The 21,961-nt window shown below is 49.1% G+C and overlaps 2 protein-coding genes across 2 annotated transcripts; both read right to left on the bottom strand.

The window, feature by feature from the left end:
• Nucleotides 1–152: 152 nt before the first annotated feature.
• CDC20 (cell division cycle 20) lies at nucleotides 153–4,142 on the bottom strand. The gene is made up of 11 exons (XM_036025890.1): nucleotides 4,030–4,142; nucleotides 3,697–3,930; nucleotides 3,448–3,596; nucleotides 3,278–3,374; nucleotides 2,966–3,094; nucleotides 2,671–2,867; nucleotides 2,462–2,556; nucleotides 2,094–2,322; nucleotides 1,813–1,938; nucleotides 781–898; nucleotides 153–407 (listed from the first exon to the last, which is right to left on the bottom strand). Exons 2-11 carry the CDS (start codon nucleotides 3,875–3,877, stop codon nucleotides 229–231), a joined length of 1,500 nt encoding a protein of 499 aa, XP_035881783.1. The 5' UTR covers nucleotides 3,878–3,930; nucleotides 4,030–4,142; the 3' UTR covers nucleotides 153–228.
• A 3,993-nt stretch (nucleotides 4,143–8,135) lies between these two features.
• MPL (MPL proto-oncogene, thrombopoietin receptor) lies at nucleotides 8,136–21,148 on the bottom strand. The gene is made up of 12 exons (XM_028513333.2): nucleotides 20,956–21,148; nucleotides 20,674–20,806; nucleotides 20,189–20,367; nucleotides 19,403–19,701; nucleotides 18,837–18,999; nucleotides 18,471–18,597; nucleotides 14,577–14,758; nucleotides 14,270–14,412; nucleotides 11,703–11,862; nucleotides 11,396–11,492; nucleotides 9,212–9,299; nucleotides 8,136–9,002 (listed from the first exon to the last, which is right to left on the bottom strand). Exons 1-12 carry the CDS (start codon nucleotides 21,032–21,034, stop codon nucleotides 8,715–8,717), a joined length of 1,938 nt encoding a protein of 645 aa, XP_028369134.1. The 5' UTR covers nucleotides 21,035–21,148; the 3' UTR covers nucleotides 8,136–8,714.
• Between the last annotated feature and the right edge of the window lie 813 nt (nucleotides 21,149–21,961).

The raw sequence follows: 21,961 nt of genomic DNA, 5'->3' as shown, positions 1-21,961 counted from the left end.
CTGTGTGTGTGTGTGTAAATGGAGGAGGTGAGGTACAAAGCCTGCTAGCCCGGTCTACAAACAGGAAGGATGGTCAAGGCTCCCACAGGATGGACGTTCGTAGCTCTCAAACACAGGAGAGGGAAAGCCACTGGGGCAGTGGTCATGCAACGTGAAGAGAGGGATACATGACTTTATTAGAAAAATTAAAAAAAAACAAAACAAAAAACTAAAGTGATGAGTTGGTCCTCAACGGATGCCTTGATGGATGAGGCTGCTTTTGGCTGCACTAGCCTTCTCCCGCTCCCGCCGTCGTGCAGGGTCCAACTCAAAGCAGCGCCACAGCCGCAGGGTTTCGTCTGCTGCTGCTGATGCCACCGTGGCTCCATCTGGACTCATGGTCAGACTTAGGACCCGGGCTGTGTGACCTGGGCACGAAGAGGGGAAAAGTGAGAGCCACACATAAATGTAGACATGCTACAACTCTCCAATTTTGAGGGCAACCTACCTTTTTTTTAGTAACAGCTTTATTGACATTATTAATTTACATACCATAAAATTTATTCTTTTGCAGTGTATAATTCATTGGTTTTCAGTATAGTCACCAAGTTGTGCAATTATCACAACTATAATTCCAGAACATTTTCATCACTCCATAAAGTCACTCATTACCCTTTCCCTCCAGCCCCTGGCAACCATTAATCTGTTTTATTTTTCTGCATTGCCTCTTCTGAACATTTCATATAAATCATCATACAATATGTAGTCTTTTGTGTCTGGCTTCTGTTGTTCAGCACCTACCTTTGAGCTCAGCCACCTTGGCCATGGTCGGGTACTTCCAAATAACCAGCTGGTTCTGGGCAAAGCCATGGCCTGAGATGAGTTCTTTGTAGTGGGAAGACCAGAGGATGGAGCACACCTGTGGAGAGAGGAATAATGTGGGCACGACACGAGTCAACGCTACTTGAATCAGAACTAAGTCCATTCCAGTGTTGGGCACCCTGCCATGTGCTACCAATTGCTAGTAAAAGCCTTTTGAGAATTACAATCAATATTCATCTTACAGATGTGGAATCAAGCAGAAGAGAGTTCAGTAAGTTGCCTAAGATCTCATGCACGTTAAGTTAGTAGGTGCAGAGCCAGGATCTGAACTCTGGCTTGAAAACCCAAATCTGTAATAAAGGTGGTGGGGGAACAGGGGGGGAAATGGAAGAAGAAGCCGCAGTTGTTGCAGGGAGACTCATCAGGCAAGGGCCTCAAATTCTAACGGATTTGGGTTACACACTGTAGGTGAGGGGGAGCTGCTGCAGGGTTTAAGGAGGGTAGTCGTGTACCACCCAGACGGCAGTACAGAGGAAGACTGGAGGGGCTAAGACGGCTGAGACCAGCGCACTGGGCCTCTGCTGGGAAGAAGGATGTGACTGAGGGAAGGGAACACACGTACATAATACTCTGAGGGGAAACTGGGATGTGGGTGACTAGGTGAGGAGGATAAAAGATTCTAGAAGGTTTTTCAAATTTCTGAGTAGTTTCTATCTTCTCAAACAATATAAGAAGAGGAGGAAGAGAAGGGACACATTTTAGGGAAGCAAAGGGAAGTAACAAGTTTAATTTGGGACATTAGGGCGGTGCCACCTATAGAACATGGGGTGGGAGATAAGCCACAGAGTGTTGGAAATATGGGGCTGGAGCTCCTGAGTGCGAGCTGACTCAGAAGTTTGGAAATCATCAGGGTACAGACTTGGTGAAACCATTGAAGGGGACATGGTTGCCCAGGAAGACTACCAAGAGTAAGAACACATCTGGGAGAGGCTAGAGTAGGTAAAAGACTACCTGGGAGTGGGCATCCACAGCATTCAGACATGCCCCAGAGCAGACGTTCCAGATGCGAATGTGTCGATCACTGGTGCCCCCTCCAGTTGCCAGGATACTGGACTGCCAGGGACACCAAGCCACAGCCTAGATGGGATAAAGGTGGGGTCAGCAGTTTACCAGACAAGGAGCTATAAGGGTGCCAGATTAACCCAATCCAATCCCAGCATCCCATTTCCCTGAAATATTCCCCAGGTTCTGGGTGAGGGTCTGCAGAGGCCCCAGCTCAGCCCCATTCTCACCTTGACAGCCCCTTGATGCTGTGTGAACGTCTGCAAGGGGACCCAGCCCCCCTCTCCAGGAGCACTAGGCCACACATTGACCAAGTTATCGTTGCCACCACTGGCCAAATGTCGTCCATCTGGGGCCCAGCGCAGCCCACACACTTCCTGGCTGTGACCACTCAGTGTGGCCACATGGTGTTCTGCTACCCGCACATCATGGTGGTGGATGTGGCCAGAGCGTGAGCCACTGTAGGAAGGAAGAAGGGAATCAGGTTCTATGGCACTGCCAAATGCCACCAGAGCTACTCCACTTCAGAGGTGTAGTCTGGGAAGACAGGGCAAAAATCATTGCCTGTTTTTGCAACTGACTAGCAAAAACCACTGACCTGGACAGGATATAGCTATTCCAACTTAGGGAGCCCACTCGGGCGGAATGACTGGTCATGTTCCGAAGCCGCTTTTGCTGTTGCACATCCCATAGCTAGAGAGAGAACCACTATGATCAGAGATGGGGCCTTAGCATTAACACCCTCTCGCTGGGCAAGCTCCCAGGGTCTGGGGAACAAAAGAGCTGCGGCACAGGGACAAGTCTCACCTGCACCTCAGCATTGCTGGTGCCCACAGCCAGGTAGTTGCCCTCTTTGATCCAGGACACAGAAGACACGTAGTCCCCTGGCTGCTCCATCTGCAGCAGCTGCAGGATGTCACCTGAGCTAGCACTCCACAAGTACACACTGTTGTCCAATGCCACAGCCAGCACATTCCCAGAGCTCCAGTCCACCAGGTTCAGGTCTGCCAGAGAAGCAAAGAGAAGAACATAAGCTTCCTTGTCTGTCTGGTCCCCAGAGCCTCTTTCTGTGGCCACCCAGCAAGGAACAGGCTGCACTTACAATAGTCATTACGGATTTCAGGGGCATCCAGGATCCGGTCTGGTAGGGAAGGAATGTAACGGCAGGTCTTCCTGCTGGAGCCAGGCGTGGCCTTCTGGCTATACAGTACTTTCAGTCTATTCTGGTAACCTACGGCAAGGGAGTAAGTCTAGATACCCGGAGAACTGACATTTCCTCTGCCCCTAGCCTGGAAGGCCAGACAAGCACTTCCCTCCCCTCAGTCTTAGGTGTGAAAAGTAGACAGGCATCTCCCCTCAGCCCTGGGGGATGGGCTGTCACCTCCCTCTAAAAACCATGAATTTCAGGTCTTACCCTCTGGAACTTTTTGTGGTTTTCCACTGAGCCGGAGGATCTTGGCTTCCTCCACATCAAAACCGTTCAGGTTCAAAGCCCAGGCTTTCTGATGTTCCTGACACAGAGGGTGGTGGTGAGACAGGATGCCATAATGCAAAGTACACAGACAGGTCTTCTAGGACACATACCTTCTTGGTGGGCGTCTGGCTGTTTTCCGAGTGGTTCTCCTTGCTCAGGAGGAAGCTGGCAACCTCCATCTGAGAAGCACTGCGATGGGGGATATAGCGGTCACCACCAGGTTTGCTGGGAGTGGTCTGAACCTTGGAGCTGGATTTGCCTGGGGTGGGAAGAGGGAAGCCAAAGTCTCACCAGGCTCCCGAGAACGGACCCAGAGGCTACCCTCTCTCCCTCCTCGTGTCCCGCCGCACCCTACTCACCAGGAGTTCGGCCAGGGGTCCTGCCGGCGCTATGGGATCGATTGGAGGCCCGCATGGGTGAGGGGGCCGGCCCCCCGGTTTCCTTAGCTTTGCGCTGCCAGCGCGCAGGGGGTGCATTGGGGATGGGTGTGTCGAGCTGCAGCAGCGAGTGCAAGTCACTATCGAACACGAACTGCGCCATGACAGCGAAGCGTCTAGAGGGGGAGGGGTCCTTGGAGTGGGTGCGGACGAGCCCCGGAGAAAGACAGGCGACCGTGGTCTGGGAAGGCCGGCCACACAGCCAAGGTCACCCCGCCTGCGGCCCCACTTTGGCTGGGCACAGCCAGCTCTCACCGTCAGCTCAGAGACAGTTACGGTATAGGACCGACTTCAGAAGTGCAGGACGACACCACTTAAAGTCTCCGCTCCGAGCATTCATTGGCTCCTTCAAAACCCAACCGTCGCAACCGTCGCTTTCTCCCATTGGCCTCTATGGCACTGGGGGCGGGTCTTCCGGGGCAAGTCAGATCTCACGAGAGTCCAGCCGTGTAGTGTGATTTGAAGGGTGAGAGACAAACTTAAGGTAGGTCCTGAGAACGTGTCTGAAAGCCAGAAGGGAGGAGCCGGGAGCGCCTGGGGGCGGGGCTTGCGCCGCCTCCGCCTTCCCAGTTCGCTTCCATTCATTCCTCAGATTCCTCTCACCTGCCCTTCATATTTAAAAACTGCAAGTGGATTGTATTCTATTTATGATATCGAAGTGCAGAACTCCGTGGAGCGATCTAAAGCATTTGAGCCTTTTAGAGAAGGGAAAGACAGCGGGCGGCCTTTGGGCCGCCGGGCAAGGGTAGGACGGGGGAAATGATTGAGAAACTTAGGCCAGAACTAGTTAGGGTGCACCTCCTGTTTGTTTCGTGCCTGTGGGAACACTGCTAGGAAAGAAGTAGTACATGTGTTTGTTTTTAAAAATTATTCTGTTTGTTGTTTTACAAGCAGGGAAAATGAGGCTGAAATAGGGGCGAATTCCTTAAATTCGAGAAAAAGGATCAGGATGCAGACCTACCAATCTGGAAGATAAGGCTGGACTGCCCTGAGGGAGAGAGTGCGGCTTACCCTTCTGGGGCTTTCGAGGTGTCAGGAATTTTAGAGATCCACTAGTCTGATCTGTCGGGCTGCACCCTCCGCCTCCTGGCAACATTCCCGTATTTTACAGGTAAAGCATTGGAGACCTGGGGAGGGGATTTGCCCAAGATCACACAAATTGGTGGGAATCCAGGTCTGAAACCCATTCAACCCAGGGCTCTAATATTGACGTGAATGAACTGTATGAAGCAGCAATAAAAAATAACAATAATGGGTACCATTTATTGGCCACCTGCTAACTGTTGTGTATAAACAGTTTACATACATTATCGAGTTTAATCCTTATCCCCATAAGGCAGAGACTCTATTATCCCCTTTTCTAGAAAAAGAAACTGGCTCAGAAAAAGGTTAGAAACTTGCCCAAAGGCACACAGCCAATAATAGTAGTGGAGCGAACTCTGATGACAGAGAAAAATCTGGGGCTCTTAGGCCAAATTTAATGTTGTTATTATCTTTGATTTTGAAGTGTTTATGTTATCTGTTTTCATTTACCTCGGAAAACAAGGAGTTGGATGCTCTGGGTTTGTAAATGGGGAGTCCCATTTACTCAGAAAATATAGTCTAGAGTCAGGCTGGTCCCAGCCTTAAATGTTAAGCTAAGGAGTTTGGACTTGATCTGCTAGGCATTGTGGAATTAGTGCACGTTTCTGTGTAGGGTTGGGCTGAACAAAACACATCTGAGGGCAGGACACAGCTAGCTATTTTCAGCTTCTGGAGTAGGGTTAAGTGCAGAGAAAAAAGAGGATAGAGTAAATAAGAGTACAACCGCAGGGAATTCATATATTTTAAAATAAAGGAATGAAAGTAGCCAGATTATACTGACATGGACCTTGAAGTGGGAGAATTCTGATATGATGCAAAATAGTTAAGTAGAATGATGTCAGATTTGGTCATTGAGAAATCAAGCAATCATCAGTGACCTTGGAGAGAGTGGAATCAGGACAGTGGATGCTAGGGTTTCATTCGGAAGGTTTGTAGAAAGAAGGGTGGGGAGAATGTGGAGGCAGCAGGCACCAGCTCCTTGTGTGAGAAATCTGAAAGTGACCAAGGGGCACTGCATGGGAGCTTGAGGGAATACTAGCATCGAGAGGCCTATGTCTATTTGAAGGTGAAGGCAAAAGAGTCGGGAGGTGAAAGAGGATGGAACAAGGGAACCAGGGAGAAATGGGATAGAGACAGGGAGCTTTACCTGGCTAGGAACGAAAGATCACTTCCTCTGAGGCAGAGGGAAGGAGAACAAGGCGTTTGAGATGGATAATAAGAGGCTGAGCAGCTGGTTAGATGGAGGAACTCCCACTTGAAGGACTGGAATCTAGGGAAGCAATGTGGAAGGAAAAAATACAGGGGGTGGCAAAACTCAGTTGGGATAATAATAGAAGAATATCTCAGTAAACACTGAGTAGTCACTATGTGCTTGGCATTGTGTTAACACTTTTAATCCTCACATTGGAAGAAATAGTGGAAGAGAAAGAAATCAGGTTCTGAAACGTTGAAGATTTAGAGGTGAGGAGTGAGACTAATAGAAAAATCAATCTGGAGGCAACATACAGATTGAGAGTGGAGAGATTCAAAGAGAGGCTAGAGGAGAGATATTAATCAGAAGGCTGTAGGTCAGTGGAGATAGAGAAGAGGAGATGGAATTTAGGAATTAAAAGTGATCCAGTCATGATGGCTGAGTGGGTGTAAAGGTGAGAGGTTCAGCAGTTTGGGTCTCAATCCCTAGGAGTAAAGTCGGAGCCTTGAGCATGGCTAGGGGAAGGAATGATAGAAAATAAGTATACTGGGTGTCATCCATTCGTCCCATCCTTGTCCCCCTGCCCTATGCCCGTGAGGCCGTATCAATGGATTCCCTTGGGCTCTGGTTTCTGTTGGAGTTCCATCAACGGGAGGATATTATGAACTGAATTGTGTCCTAGCCCCCAAATTCATGTTGAATTCCTAAGCCCCAGTACTTCAGAGTGTGACCTTATTTGGAAACAGGGTCATTGTGGATGTAATTAGTTAGGATGAGGTCATTTGGGTGAGCCTAACCCAGCATGTCTGGTTTCCTTATAAAACGGGGAAATTTAGGCACAAATACACACAGGGAGAATGCCACGGGAAGATGAAGGCAGAGATAAGGGTGATGTTCCTACGAAGCCGAGGTCCACCAGTGATTGCCAGGAAACCACCAGGAGCTAGGGGAGAGGCATGGAACACATTCTCACAGCACTCAGAAGGAGCAACCCTGCTGACACCTTGCATTCCTCGCCTCCAGAACTGTGAGACAATAAATTTGTGTTGTTTAAGCCACCCCATTTGTGGTACTTTGTTACAGCAGCCCTAGCAAACCAACACAGAGATTGGAGGATGGGAGAAGAGTGAACATGAGCTATTTATTCCCCTGGCTCCCTCCTTGCCATGTCCCCACAGGCTGGCAGTGTCTCTCTGTCTAAGGCCACAGCTCCTGCCAGGCGGCCCTCTCTCACAGCCACTCTCCCCGTATCCTTTGATGCCGAGGGATGGAACCAGCTCCCAGCTGTTGTTAGCCCTGGGGCACTGCATTATTCCTTGACAGTTTTCCTAAATCTTACCTCATTTTTACAAACATTCCCTTTATTCAACTCTCATCAATTAAACACTCACCCAGTTTGGTGTGCCATCTATTTCTGCCAAGACCCTGACTGATACAGTGGGTATGTTTGGAGCCAGAAAAAAAAATCCAAAACAAAAACCTATTTGTTTGAGAATTTAAAAGGGTCTGGGGAATGCATAGCCAGAATAGCCTAAGCACATTTACTGCTGTGCATAAATAAATGGCTTAGAGGATGAAGGAAATTGGCATGGGGTTAAGGTGGTGGTGTCCAGAATGACTTCATTCATTTAGAAAACATTTATTGAAGGCTTACTAGCACGCACTAAATGCTACTTTAGGTGCTGGGAGGGTGGGGGTGGGGGAACAAATAAGTCAAAGCTCTAGCTCTCAAGGAGCTCACAATCTAGTAGCAGCAGACAGACATGTAAACTGTTATTTACACAAGGCACCACAAGTGCTGTAGTAGAAGCCTGGGCTGGAGACAAGAACTGTGGAATGGTCAGCACAGAGGAAAGACAATGAGGAGGGACAGGACTGGAGACTGTTAAGAGTGGACAGTTGAGGGACTGCAATAATTGAGGAGTGGAAAAGACGCCAGGATAAGAGAACAGTAAAGAATAAGTATGACCATTCAGATATATTAAACACTGGGTCCTAGGCACTGTGGTTTACTTAGATTGCCTCACTTAATCCTCTTCACAGCTCTCTGCAGGGTTCCATTACCCCTGTTGTACAGATGAGAAACTATGGCTCAAAGACTCTATTTACCCACAGCTAGTAAGTGGGATGACAGAAATGGAACTTCGTGCTGATTACCGAGTTTATGCCTTTAACTACCGGAGGGGCAAAGCCAGGAGAGACCGTGATGCTACGGAAACCGAGGCAGGAGAAAATTTAAAGGAGAAACAAGTAGTCACCATGACAGATGCCACAGAGAGATCAAATAACTGAAGGGTTAACGAGAATCTATGGGATCTTACAATTAGAAAGTTTGAAGTGAACTTTGCCTCAGCAGTTTCATTAGCGAAGTGGTAGTAGAACCAATTAAAGGAGTCCAAAGAGCAAATGAGAAGTGGGGAAGTGAAGACTTCTTTTCAGGGAGTGTGGCATTAAAGAGGAGAGAGACAGAAGGTGGAATCAGAACGTAGTCAAATGAATGAGCCTTGCCCGAGGAAAGAGGGTTCTGGATTTATGTCAGCAGCAGTGCTACCAGATCACTGTTGTGAAGCCCAGCTTTGAGGCTCAACAAGGGGATTGGAAGTGAGGTCTGAGATGTATATGGTGTGGGGGTGGGCGGGGTGGGTTGAGAGGGTGGAAGAAAGGTCTAGAGGGTTTGGATCTGTCCAGGGTACTGGGAGTGAGGGGCCTGCCAACAGGTCAGTGGTAAGTAGGAATGGTTAGCAATGTGAGTGGTGCAGTAGGACCCTGACTCAGCCATGGGTGGGCACACAGACAGGGGCACGGTCCCCAGGCAAGAGGGCTGCAATCCTCGGTAGTCCACCTGGGCCTGGGAGGAACACAGGGGCAAGGGAGTCTTCTCTGAAGACTTAGGTAGAATTTCAAGGAGGCTGGGTTCCACTTCCTCACAGACATCTGAGACTGCAGCCTTGGGCTAGGAGAGATGGGAGGGAAAGGGGTCTGGATTAGCAGGTCCTGCGGGAGGAAGACCCAGACTGTATAGGAAGGAAGGTTTGTCTGGGGGTAGGACCCAGGGGGATGAAGTGCTGGTGGGTAATGGCCTTGGAAAAGTCATGTTGTGTGGGCAAGGATCCACCTCCAGGTAGGACTAGCAGTGGGTAGTAGGGAGGAGAGTGCACTCACCGGACTCAGGGCTGCAGCATCCCTAAGGTACTGGCCGAGGACCCGGTGCAGGTCTGGAAGTGAAGGCCACAGGGCATGCCTCAGGCTCCTTGGGAGGAAGGAAGAGAAGAGATTGAGTCATGAGAGTGAGTTGGGAGGGAGGAGGAGAACAGTGAAGTGGGGCAGTGAGGAAGGCAGTGAGGTGTCTGAGTAAAGCCTGGAGGGGTAAGCGTGTAGTTAAGGTAATAACGTAAGAGCTTAGGTGCAAACTGAACCTCAGGTGGGGGAGAGAAGTTAGTGGTGGGGAGGGTGTCAGAAAAAGTAGTACAGAGTATCCTCAAACAGTGTGCATCAGGGCCTTTGCCCTTTCTTTCCTCTCTGTCTGGAACACTCAGGTTATTCCCTCATTTCATTTAGGTCTCTGCTCAAATGCCATCCTGACAGAGAGGTCTTCCCTCACTGCCCTGTCTGGAGTAGTACCACCTCCCTTCCCCGTCACTCTATCTCCTGCTCTGCTTTACTTTTCTTTATAACACTTGACTTATTGTATATTTATTGTTATTATATATATTTGTTTTTGTCTGTCTCTCCCCACTAGAATGTAGTTCCACAAGAGCCAAGAGTTTGTCTGTCCACTCTGTCTTGTACCTCCAGGGTGTAGAACAGTGTGTGGCCCATTATAGGTGCTCAAGAAATTAGCTCAATGAATGAATGAAGAGAGCCCGTGAGGCTCATTATTAAGTTCCATGGGAAGGTGAGCCAGGGGGAAGAGTATGGATTAAGCCAAGGTATGCTGGGGGAACCTCCAGTTCTTTAGGTTCATATTTCCACATGGAGGGACTTTCGCTGAACAACATTTTAGGCCTCTTCTGTGACCTCACTCATATCTCTCCAGGGGAGGAAGAGTGAGTTTTCTGGTAAATGAGGGGGGTGGAGGGGCGGGGGGTGGGGTACTGAGTATTTCTGGTTCAGCAACATCAATTCCTTCTTCTCCCCTAACTTTTTTTGTTGGATCTGGCTACCTGCATCGAGGCTACATTCCAGTCTGCTCATATACACAAGCAGATTAAAAGGTCAGAGACAGACACGTTCAAAGAGAGATGATAGCGTACGACCATCAGGAGAGGCTGCCTGGAGGAGTTGCCTTCTGAGCTGAGTCTTCTTCAAGAATCAAGAGATGTTACCAGTTAAAAGGCTGAGGTGGTCTGGATTCTATCTCTTCTCTTTATAATTTCCAATGACATTTCTCCTTAACCTTAGTTTTCCCACATAAATAAGTCATTCACTAATAAGGGCATGCTATTTAAGGGCACGCTATTTGGCAGACATTGTGCTGAGGTTTTAAAGATGACCAACTAAGGTATAGGGAAGACATGTAAAGAAATAAGTGCAGTAAAATGCTACTGGTACTATGATAGAAGTCTGTACAGGGATACAAAGAGAGTAACCAATGGGGGAGGGTTAGGAAAGGTTTCTCAGGAGGTGGTGAAGAAGGTTGCTTAAAGGTAAGTGGGTATTAGTCATCCAGGGAGGATATTCCTGACAGAGGGGACATTACGTGCAAAGGGCCTGAGAAGTAAAACCACTTGGCTTGTGGAAAAAACCACCAGCAGTTTGGCAAGGCTGATGCGCAGGGTGGAAGAGGGTGGAAACGCTGGCGCAGGCCAGACTTTGCAGGGCTTTGCTTGTCATTCTAGAATCCGAACTCTCTCCTGGGAAGCTAATGAGAAGACTGAAGGACGTGCGTGATATTCATGTGTGCATTTTAGAAAGATTTTTCTGGTGGTTGCGTGAGGCAAATCGGAGAGAGAAGAGGCTCTGTTTCAGTGAGTAGTGTCCGTAGGGCTAGAGAAAAGGGGCCATTGTTTGGACGAGGTTTAGGAGGTGGAATGACCAGATCAGACTGGATAAGGAGGAGGGAGGCGCCTAAGTGTTCTGGCTCGAGTGACAGGTGGACATTAGCTTTGTGGCTGAGATGAGGAGCCAGGAGGTGGGGCAGTTCGAGGTGTTCAGTATAATGGGTATGTTAGACTGTGAGGAAGCGGTGCCACCCCCAGGAAAGACGTGCAGGAAGCTGCTGAAGCCGCAGGTGTGGACTTGAAGTTGTTCGGAAAGCAGGTGTCAGAGAGAGAGCTTGGAATGCTTATTTAGAGACCGAGGCCCCTCTCTGGCCATGGCCCGTCTCCTGCCTGACCCGGGCGGTACCTGTAGTGTGCAGGAAACTGCCACCTCAACAGCAGCAGGCCCAGGAGAGCGCTGAGGCCTAGTACCAGGAGCAGAGCAGTCACCAAGGAGATCCAGGCTACGGGATAAAAACAGACCTCGGCTACCGCGGCCCAGGGCCCCGCCTCCGGGCTCCGCCAACCCCGCCCTGGGCCCGCCCCTCGTTGACCCAAGAGCTTTGTACGTCTGCGCAGCCGCAGACCAGTGCGGTAGGAGTCCTGCTCTGGCTGCGCCAGCACGCCTCCAGGTGCGCAGCCGCAGATCGCCTTTGCTTTGGCTGAACCCTCACCTGTCTCGGAGGTGGTCTCTACCCTCACTGGGTCGGACCAGGCACTCCAGGGACCTTGGTAGGTGGGGCCATGGAGCCTGGCGCGCAGCTGTAAACGGTACCGGGAGCGTGGGCGCAGCTCCAAGATCTCTCCCTGGGCCCCTAGAGGTGGCTCCAGCACCTGCGCAGAGGAGAAGCAGTAGGTGGTCAGGCTGTAGGTGCGAATGAGAGGGCATCGGGTCCCCGAGAGATCAGCATCTGTTGGACTGAAATCCTACTACTTTGAATCCCAGCGCGTCCACTCAAAGAACCCCACTGACAGAAATCACACACCCGGGTGGAAACTTGTAAGTTAGAATACCCAACAGAGACTGAACACCTCCCCCTGCCCTCGGCCTTGCCCTGCCTGAGGCGTGACAAACCTGAGAAATGCTCCCTGACACACCGACCTCATCTGCACTGAGAATTACTCATCCTGACACAAATACATACGATATACCCTGGCAGAGATGCCGGTGCATACACACTGGCTGGGACACGTGGACATCCTACCAGAAGCAATGGAAATCCCAGACACACATATTCAGGGCCCTTTGCAAATCATATGCATTCAGCAGAGGATGCCAGAATTACACTAGGTGCTGGAAGTTACAAGGACAGATTCTAAACAGAAGGTGCAAGCACTGAGTGTACTAGCAGGGAAACTTTATTAACTTAATCATTTAGCAAGCATTTATGAGCTGCTTGTAATATGCTGAAACAGGGTCTCTCACATGTCTAATAAAGAAGATACACACAAGTAAATAATTATTCAATACAAATTATTAGTGCTATAATAATGATATAAGTAAGGTGCTAGGAGCACAAGGGAGCATTTAGTGCAACCCAAGTTGCTTGGTTGGAGGCTACAGAGTAGTTCAGTGAGCTAAGAGCATGGATAGGCAGGCTGGACCATCAAAGATGAGGCTAAGATAGTGGTAGGAGGGATTTGAGGACTGTTAGTAAGATAAACTCAACTTGATGAATAGGGGAAGAGACAAGGCAAAAGGAAGAAGAGTCAAGGAGGATTCCAGGCTTGGGTAAGTGGTAGTACCATTGTCAGAGACAAGGCACAGAAGAGAAATAGGTTTGAGGAAGAAATACTGTATGGGTCCATTTTATTAAGTTCAACAACAGTCAAACTTATCAATGGTAATGTTGGAATAATGGTTGCCTTGGAAGGCATGTGTGTGACTGACTATAGGGGCATGAGGAGTTTCTGGGGTGCTAGAAATAACATATTTTGATGTGGATAATGGTTGGATAGGTGTATACACAGGTACAAATTAGTCAATGGCATGCTCACGATTTGTGAACTTTACTGTAGATGCGCTAAGTTTTGGATGTATAGTAGTCCCTGCTATACCACAGGGACTATAGTGCCTGCTTATCCATAGTCCCTGCTTATCCACAATCTCTGTTCCTATGGTTCCAGTTACCCACTGTCAACTGTTTTCCAAAAATATTAAATGGAAAATTATGGAAATAAACAACTTGTAAGTTCTAAATTGCTTGCCGTCTGAGTAGCATGTTGAGAGCTCATGCTGTGCTGCTCCGTCCCACCCAGGACATGAATTACCCCTTTGTCCTACCTGATAGTCCCTATGTAGCTGTCTTGGCTAACAGATCAATTGTAGGTATGGCAATGGTGATCAAGTAACCCTTAGTTTACTTAATTATAGCCCCCAAGTGCAAAAGTAGTGATGCTGGTGATTTGAATATGCCAAAGAGAAGCCATAAAGTGTGTGTATGTGTGTGTAGGAAAAAACATAGTACATAAAGGCTTCGGTGCTACCTGTGGTTTCAGGCCTCCACTAGGGGTCTTGGAATGTATCTTCCACAGAAAGAGGGGGGACTACTGTAGGAGTCTGGAATGCTCCTGGAGGTTTTAGGTAGATCTTGTTGGTAAGAAGTTGTATATACTCTGTATTTGGTAAATGAGAATGAAAGTAGAGAAAGAAACTAAGATTTAACTAATGTGTATATGTACCTTCTATCTGTCAGCTAGTATGCTAGATATTTATATAATTAATCTTTACTGTAAGTCTGGAAGGTAGATAGCTTTATTCTCATTTCACCAGTGAGGAAACTGGGACTTCAAAAGTTTCAGTAATTTGCCCATGGTATAGGAGTTCCTTTCCATATGGTGAGTTTGGGATGGTTAATGTATGGTTGTTAAAACCATGGAGTTGAAGCACTCACCTAGGGAAAGTGTATGTATTTATCTAGAGGAGAAGAGAGTCTAGGACAGGTCTGTAGGAAGCACAACATATGAAGGAAGGATGGAAAAGGAAGAGCCAGGAAAGGAAAGTGAAAAGGTTCAGTCAGAGAGGTAGTACGAGAATCAGGAGAGGCTGATATCCTGGTGGCAAAGGGAAGAGAACATTTTAAATGAGAGTAGTCAGCAGTATCAGATGCCAAAGAGTGATTAAGATACCAGTTGCATCACATAAACACAGATACACAAGTCTAGACATGGATACGTGGACACCCTCACCCCTGACAACAGGCACGATGAAAATCTGTGGGCATTTGTTCCTTGACCTTACCTTCCAGTCCTCGTGGCCTTCTCCTGTGTATCGGAGCTGATAGCAGGTCTCTTGGGCTGCCCAGGACGAAGGGTGCTGCCACTCCAAAGCCAGCTGCCCGCTGGAGACCTCCCTCCAGTGCAGGTTTGGAGTGGGGATGAGCACTACAGGGATGTCATCAGGGACTGGCGTAAGCCCTCTGTGCATGAGACGTCATGCCACCGGGCCCATGGGTCAGAAGTGTCAGAGTTGCTGACTCTGGACAAAGGGTCAGGTGCAGTGGGGGTGGGGGGTACAGTGTGAGAGGAGCAGGAAAGAAAGTTCTTACCAGCCTGGTGGATCCAGAAAGGAGAGCCTAGGTAGCTGTATAAAGCACCCTGGGCCGTGGTCACCTCCACAAGGATGTGAATAATGCTGTCATTTCGTGACCTGAAGTGGCAGCGGGAGAACTGGGAGGGCTGTAATCCTGGATTTTCCCCTTCCTCTTCACACTTCTCCCAGATGGGGTCCCTGAGAATCAGCCCCATGGAATCACTGAATCAGGCCTGCCTCAGAGACTAGTCCTGATATTCCCCATCCCACAGGGGCCGTGCCCTGCATGGACATTAATCTGATTTCTCTCTTGGATGGCCCGCCAGGGCTTTCTGTCTTCATGACAATGTCTTGCTTTCTAAAGTTTGCTTTGGTGTCCAGCCTCTTCCTCTTTAGGAAGGAGCTAGATGGTACATGGAGATAGCTTGGGCTACTGAGTTCAGGTCTTGGCTTGCTGGTGTATAACTCTGGGCAAATTACTTGGTTTAGCTCTGTCCCAATTTCCTCAATTGTAAAATGACTTGATAATACCTACTTCACAGGATTGTTTCAAAGGTTCAAGGGCCTTCATCTTTCTGCAGGAAAACATCCTTATGTTTTAAATCTGTTCTTATACAGCAGCCCTCTTTGTCATCTATATGTTATTAGACTATTAGATTATTACAGTAGTCACCTAACTGGCTTTTCTACCTCCATTTTTGCCATTCCCTTCCATTTGTTCTCTCCACAGCTACCAGAATTTGCTTCCCAAATGTTGAGCTGATAACATCCAGAATATATCACAAAGCTGTCAATTTATTTTGATCTTGACCACTGCCCCGTTAGATGCAGCCACCGTTATCTCTTCTTGCCTGGATTCATGCGAATATCTAACTGGTGATCCTGCTTCTGCTTTTCTCTCTTTACACCTTCACAGAGAAATGTATCTTTTTAAAACATAGATCCTAGCATGTCACTCTTCTGATTAAAATCCATTAATGGCTACCCCTCCCACTTGGAATAAAATCCCAACTCCATACCTGGGCCTTCGGGACTTTATGACTTAGCTCCTTCCGACACCCTCGCTCTCGTGTCCTACATTTCTCACAGCAGGGTGCCACCATTCATCCACACGGGCCTTCCTTCTGCGCTGCAGCTGTGCCCAACGCACTGTCTCGGCACTTCCCTGTGACCTGCAGTGCTCCGGCTCTAGGTGTTCACGCCGCTACTTTCCTTCTTGCTACTGAGGTTTTAGCTCGTCTGTCCCCTCCTTGGTGAGTCCTTCTCTGACCACTCAGTCTAAATGAGCAACTCGCCTGCCCTGCCCATCCTCCCACTTAATTTCTATCATATAATCTTGTTTCTTTATTTCTTGTTTGTCACCCGCTCCTCTGCTCCTTTCCCCATGGAAATGGAAGCCCCGACAATGCTGGGACCTTTTCTGTTTTCTTTGTCACTTCATCCCCAGTGCTTGGCACAGTCACCTTTGACAGCTGTTTATTAAATGACTGAAATGGGTCTCTTCCCAACCCCCAAATGGCTGGTTATTATTAAAGTTATTTATCACTTTACACATTTAATATGCTTACTCATTTATTCATCAAATAATTGACACTATGCCCCTGGCAGTGTGCTAGGCCCTGTGAGTCCATAGAGGAATAACCTTTATGGTCTCATTTCCACAGGAGAGGCAGAAAAACAAACAGATGGTATTTTTCTGTGGTGCACAGGCTGGTTGGAAGTATCAAGGAGGATGATCTTACCCAGAATGGGAAGGTCAGAGAATACTTCCGGGATGAGGCAGTACTTAAACTGAGTCTTGGACTATAAATAGGATGCAAAGGGGACAGACAGGCACCCGAGGCACACACTTGGGCCCAGAGAAGAGAGATGGTGCTTTGGGGGAAATTCTAAGTGGTGCAGAATGCTTCTAGCACAGAGGGCCTGGTGGCGAGTGATAAATGTGAGAGGGCAGACCAACGTCCTGGATGGCCCTGTGGACTTTCTAAGGAGCTTGAACTCAATCTTGTAGTACTTATGGAGACATTTAGGATTTTAAACAGGGAATTGTCATAATTAGCTTTGTACTTTAGGAAGATCATTCTAACCACAGTTTTTAGGCAAGGATTTGTGAGGGTGGACTAGCAGGGGAGAGATCCATTAGGGCACTGATACAGTTTTTTTTCACATGCCAAGTGAAGGGGATCTGAAGGGTTATGGCCATGGGGGTGGAGGGAAATAGACGGACTCAAGGGATACCGAAGAGGGAGAGATGGCAAGGCTTTCTGATTGGACCTCGAGGGTGTAGAAGTGGCAGAAGTCCAAGGTGATTTCCAAGTTCCAGGCCTGAAAAGTTGAGTGGATGGTAGGATGGAGGAAATAGAGGAGGAGCAGGTTTTGACAGGGGAAATGATAACTCCCATCTTCCCACACTTCAGTCATTCAAGGCACCTCTGTGCTACGGCAATCTATGCAGTTTGTAAAAAGAGCGAGTGGCATTCTTTGTAATCATCTTTAAGACATATTTGTAAGTAAAAAAGTAGTTTAGCAAACCATACACACACATACGTATGCAAGTTATACTGAAAATTAACTGTCATGCATAGACTTGTATAAATGCATAGAAAAACTGGAAGAACAGATTGAAACTGTGAATAATGTTTTTTGTTTCATTATTCATTCATTCAACCATTGTTCACGGAGTACCCACGACATCCCAGGCACTGTAACAGCGGAGAATACATTGGTGAGCAAAGATCAGACACTGACTTTGCCCTCGTGGATCCTGTATAGTCAAGATTAGCCTTTTCCAACTGGAATTCTGAGAGAAAATGTTATCGTCAATCAAACAGCCACATAAATTAAAATGTAAAATTGCGACTATGATTAAGCACTTGTTGTAAGTGATACAACAAGGATGCATAGCGGTGCTACTGGAAGGTCAGATGCAACAGAGGGTAGATGCAACCACTGTTATCTCTTGCCTGGATCAATGTGAATGTCTCCCTCGGGGGAGGGGTCCCTGAGGAGGCACACTGAGTATAGATCTGAAGGATAAGTAGAAGTTGAGCATGGATAAGAGTGCTGGGTAAACAGCATGTGCAAAGACCCAGAGGCAGGAGGGCATATGACAGATAAGAGGGAACCGAAGAAGACTGGGACTGGGGCACAGAGAGCGAAAGGCAGCACAGCAAACATGAGGCTGAAGGCTGAGGAGGAAGTAAGGGCTGAGTCTTTTAGAGCTTTATTAGGCCACACGGTAGGGGTCTTTATCCTAAGATCAATGGGAAGCTATTGAAGATTTTTAAGCAGACAGTGTTATGTCCATTTTTTCACTCTCAAAAAGATCACTTCAGCTCCTGTATGGAGAATAATTTAGAGGATTCAGGAGGTGATCAGTTGATAAGTATTCTCAGTCCCCCAAATGAGAGATGATGATGTACTAGATAATGGCAGTGGTGGGGAAAAAAATGGACAGATTCTAGAAATATTTAACAGGTAAGATCAACAAAGCTTGGTTATAGATCGGATATGGTGGGGGTGAGAAGTCGGTGAGATGTTTGGTGGAAATTCTTGGACACCAGGCAAAGTTTTGATGGGATTTGAAAGACAGTGGAAAGCCGGCAAAGTCTGAGTTTAGCAAAGATCACGCTGCCAGCAGCATGGGGGACCAGCTGGAGGTGAATGAGAATGTAGGCTGTGGCAGTGGTCCAGGTGACATGACTGACGCTGAACTAAACCAAGGCATTCCCAGTGGGAACAGAGAGAGGCTGAGGAGATAAAACACCCATGGGTGGAGGCGAGCATGGAGGTCACTTGGTTTGGGGACTGGGAGGGCAGTGAAGAGGGCCAAGAACAGTCTCTCCCTTCTTCCTGCAGGACTGGGCCTCTCTCCCGTGACATCAAGCTCAGTCAGCAGTTCATCTCTCACCTGTCTCTGGGGCAGCACCACGGCCTGCTGTGATAGAAGAAGCCTTGGGAGCTAGCATGGTCCTGTTGCTGCCACTGACAGGTGACGTTCTTCAAGTCCAGGGTAAAGCACTGCAGTCCAATTTCCACTGAATCAGAGAAGGAAGTCTCGTCAGGGCCCACATGCTCCTACTCTATAGGATATCCAGATCATCTTTACCCACATAACATGGGACATTTACTGCTGTTCTTTGTTTTTCTCCCTGCGCATAGTTCACTTTGAGGTCATCGGGAAAGACCCTGGTTATCATAGCTTCCATGTCCAGCCCAGGCCTCCCTAGAGATTTTTTTATTTCTTCTTCATATCCCCATTCCTTGATTGTCTCACCTGCATCTCCAGGTAGGTCCACGGTTGCAGGGAGAGACCAGGGTCCCCAGGAGCCATGGAGGGAGACCCCATCAGGTTGGCTGCGCAGCTGGAGCCAGTAGGACTTCCCAGGCTGGAGCCCGGAGATAAGGCAGCTTCCACTCATCACCGCCAGAGATGAGGCCTTGAGAGAAGAATCCCAGCCTCAGAATCCAGGTCTGCCTCTCAGCCAAGACAGCCTCGTCTCTTATATCTGAGGCCCCACAGCATGCCTGTGGAGAGATGCCCAGTTCCTTACTGGACAGAGATGCACACAGGTTGGGGACCAGGTCATTGGGTTTTAGGTGTGTTCAGGGGTTTTTAGGGAAATCCCCATTAATTTGGAGGCCCAAAACTCTCAATTTTGTCAGTGTGAACAACCCAAAGTGAGAAATCTCTAAATAGACACAGTTGTTGAGGACTAACCACAGTTTGTTCTAACTCCCCAAGAACCAAAGCAGTTTGGAACCCTAAAATATAGCCTGTCCTTTCTTGGGGCAAAGTTAGGGGCAGGAGATAGAAGGTGGAGTTGAAGAAGGCCAGGATACTTCTCTGACTGGGGAGGTCTGCTGTGGTCCGTACTGTTGGGGCATCACGGGCTGCACACACACAGGCTGGTCCAGAGCGGGGGCTGGGTTCAGCCCCCGCAGCGCTGGGCAGCAGGTTTCTGTGGACAGCAGCTGCGTGACTGTGGGACCGGTGGAGTTCCTGGGGTCCTGGGGGCCGTAGCGGAGTTGGTGCCTCAGGAAATCGCTGATTTCGGGAGCTGGGGCCTTCCAGCTGATCTGAAGTTCCCCTGGTTGGCTGCCGCTCGTGATCTTGATGATACTGGGGGGAGCTGGTAGGCCTGAGGGCAAGACAGGGCACATTGTGGATTGTAGAGAGGGGTGCGTGAGGCGGGATTGGCTCTCTTGGAGGGCAGGGCAGGACAGGGAGGTGCCTTATCCTGTTTTCCTTTCCTCATGAGAACAGTAACCTCATTCCTGGTTCGTTAGACGCAAGGGCAAGGATCTGTTTTCATCAAGAGCATGGATGTCTGTATCCTTGTCAGCTAGCACTGGGCCCGGGCCCATAGTGAGTATCCCATGACTGTCAACGAGTGTGTGACTGAATAGGTTAACGATGGGAGGACCAGGAGTCTCCTCTGAGAAATGAAGTCTAGCTCTAGATGCCATGGCTGGGGAGATTGATAAGGGCATCTTGAGGTGTCTCTGGGGGGGCTTAGTGATGGAGGACATCACGTTGTCTTGAAGGAGCCCCGACCAGGCTGACTCTGCTGTCTGGCCTGGGGGCAGCGAATGGAGGGGCCAGGGTGACAGGAGGATGGCCCTTACCCACGCTGTCCACGAAGAGCACCCGCTGGGTCAGGTTCTGGTTCAGAAACACGTTCTTCACCCAGAGGTGCAGTGGGAAGAAGAGACGAACTTCATCCTGGGCTGGAAACTGGCACACATATCGAGTTCCAAAGGGGGGCACACTCTGGGAACTCAGGGGGCAGGCCCGGGGCTCCTCCCTGTGGGCACAGGAAAAGTCCATCCTACCCACCTGGCCACCGTCAGCACCCGGGCTGGGCCCAATACCTACTTCTATTTCCATTACTGCCTTTTTCTTCCCAGGGCTTGGGGTGGGTGAGATGAGGGGTTCTGTAGGGGCTCGAGCTAGATATAGCCAAAGCACATCGGTTGAGTAAGTGGCTACTAGGGACATGCACTTGAAGAAATTCTCTCACAGAGTCAGAGGCAGGGAAGCTACCGGAGTGAGGCTCTGCTGAGGTGAGGACAGGACAGACGCTGGGGGGTGGGCACAGCCCAGCACGTACCCTGGGTAGGCATACAGCAGCTGGTATGTTCCGCTGGGCGCTGCCTCTTCCTCATCCCAGAAGCAAGTGAGGTCCTCAAATGTTTGAGAAAAACAGTTCAGGGGCTTTGAGTCCGAGGCCAGCAAGGAGGCATCTGAGGAACAGCCGGTGAGTTGGGCTCTGGGTCCTTCCAGGCATGTTTATGGGAAAGAGTGGGGGACAAGTGGGAGCCTCCTAACTTGCACCCCTCCCAGGGCTCCCTCCTCCTGGCTATAGGTGACCTCCACCCTCCACACACCTCACCTTGGCTGGTGACTTGTGCCAGGTTTTGGGGGGCCGGGAGGAGGCAGGAGGTGACCACCAAGAGAGCCCAGGAGGGCATCTTCTCTGGCACTGTGTGCCTGCCTTAGCCCATCCTCCCTTCAGGAAGCTGGGCCCCAATCCCCTCCCGGGCCAGCCCCTCAGGTTCCTGTCAGATACAGCCCCACGTCCTGTCCCTGTCCCTGCCCCTGTGGGGCCCATCCAGACCACACTGGGGCCAGGGGCCAGGGGAGGGGGGTAGGGCAGAATGGGAGGAGGAATTTGAAAGAGAGGATACAGGCCTTCGGGTGGGAGGGAGATGGGGGTTATAGTTTTGACTGTGTACCAGAAGGAGACTAAGCTGCCATGTGTGTCTACATTTGCCATTGCAGAAGGGGTATTATCAACAAGAATAGTAACAGTAACCGAGCACTTATTATGCCACCACGTTTCAAGTGCTTTGTATCTATTGACTCAGCTAATCGTCACAATAGTCTATTACTCTGGTTAGAGAGATGAGGAAACCGAGATGCAGAGAAGTTAAAGATTTGCCCCAGATCACATACCTCCTCAGAGGTAAAGCTCGGGAACCCAAGTGCTCAGCAACCATGCGATGCTCCCGAAAAGTGCAATCTGCCCAGGCATGGCTGTCTGCCTCACCGTCCTCACGGCAGTACGGTGGCTGTTTCCACTTCAGTAGATTCTCCCTGGAGCTGGACATGCCCCTTCCATTGTGGGCAGCTCCACGGCTCATCCTTGGCTACTCAAACTGTGGTCAGTAGACGAGCAGCAAAAGCATTACCTGGGAGCTTGTTAGAAATGCAGAATCTTTGGCCCTACCCCAGACAGACCAAGATAGAATCTGCATTTTACCAAAGTGCCCAGATGATGTGGATGCATGTTAAAGTTGGAGAAGCGCTGGTCTTTGGTGCTTTCATCTGGTTGCCTCAAAATCATGGGATGGTTGGTGTCAGCTCTTCCGCTGATGCTCATCTTCACATTAGCAGCA

Source organism: Phyllostomus discolor, chromosome 5 (genome assembly GCF_004126475.2).
Source record: "Phyllostomus discolor isolate MPI-MPIP mPhyDis1 chromosome 5, mPhyDis1.pri.v3, whole genome shotgun sequence".
Lineage (NCBI taxonomy): Eukaryota > Metazoa > Chordata > Mammalia > Chiroptera > Phyllostomidae > Phyllostomus > Phyllostomus discolor.
Note: the sequence above shows the minus strand (reverse complement) of the source record. Positions and strands in the feature narration are given on the sequence as shown.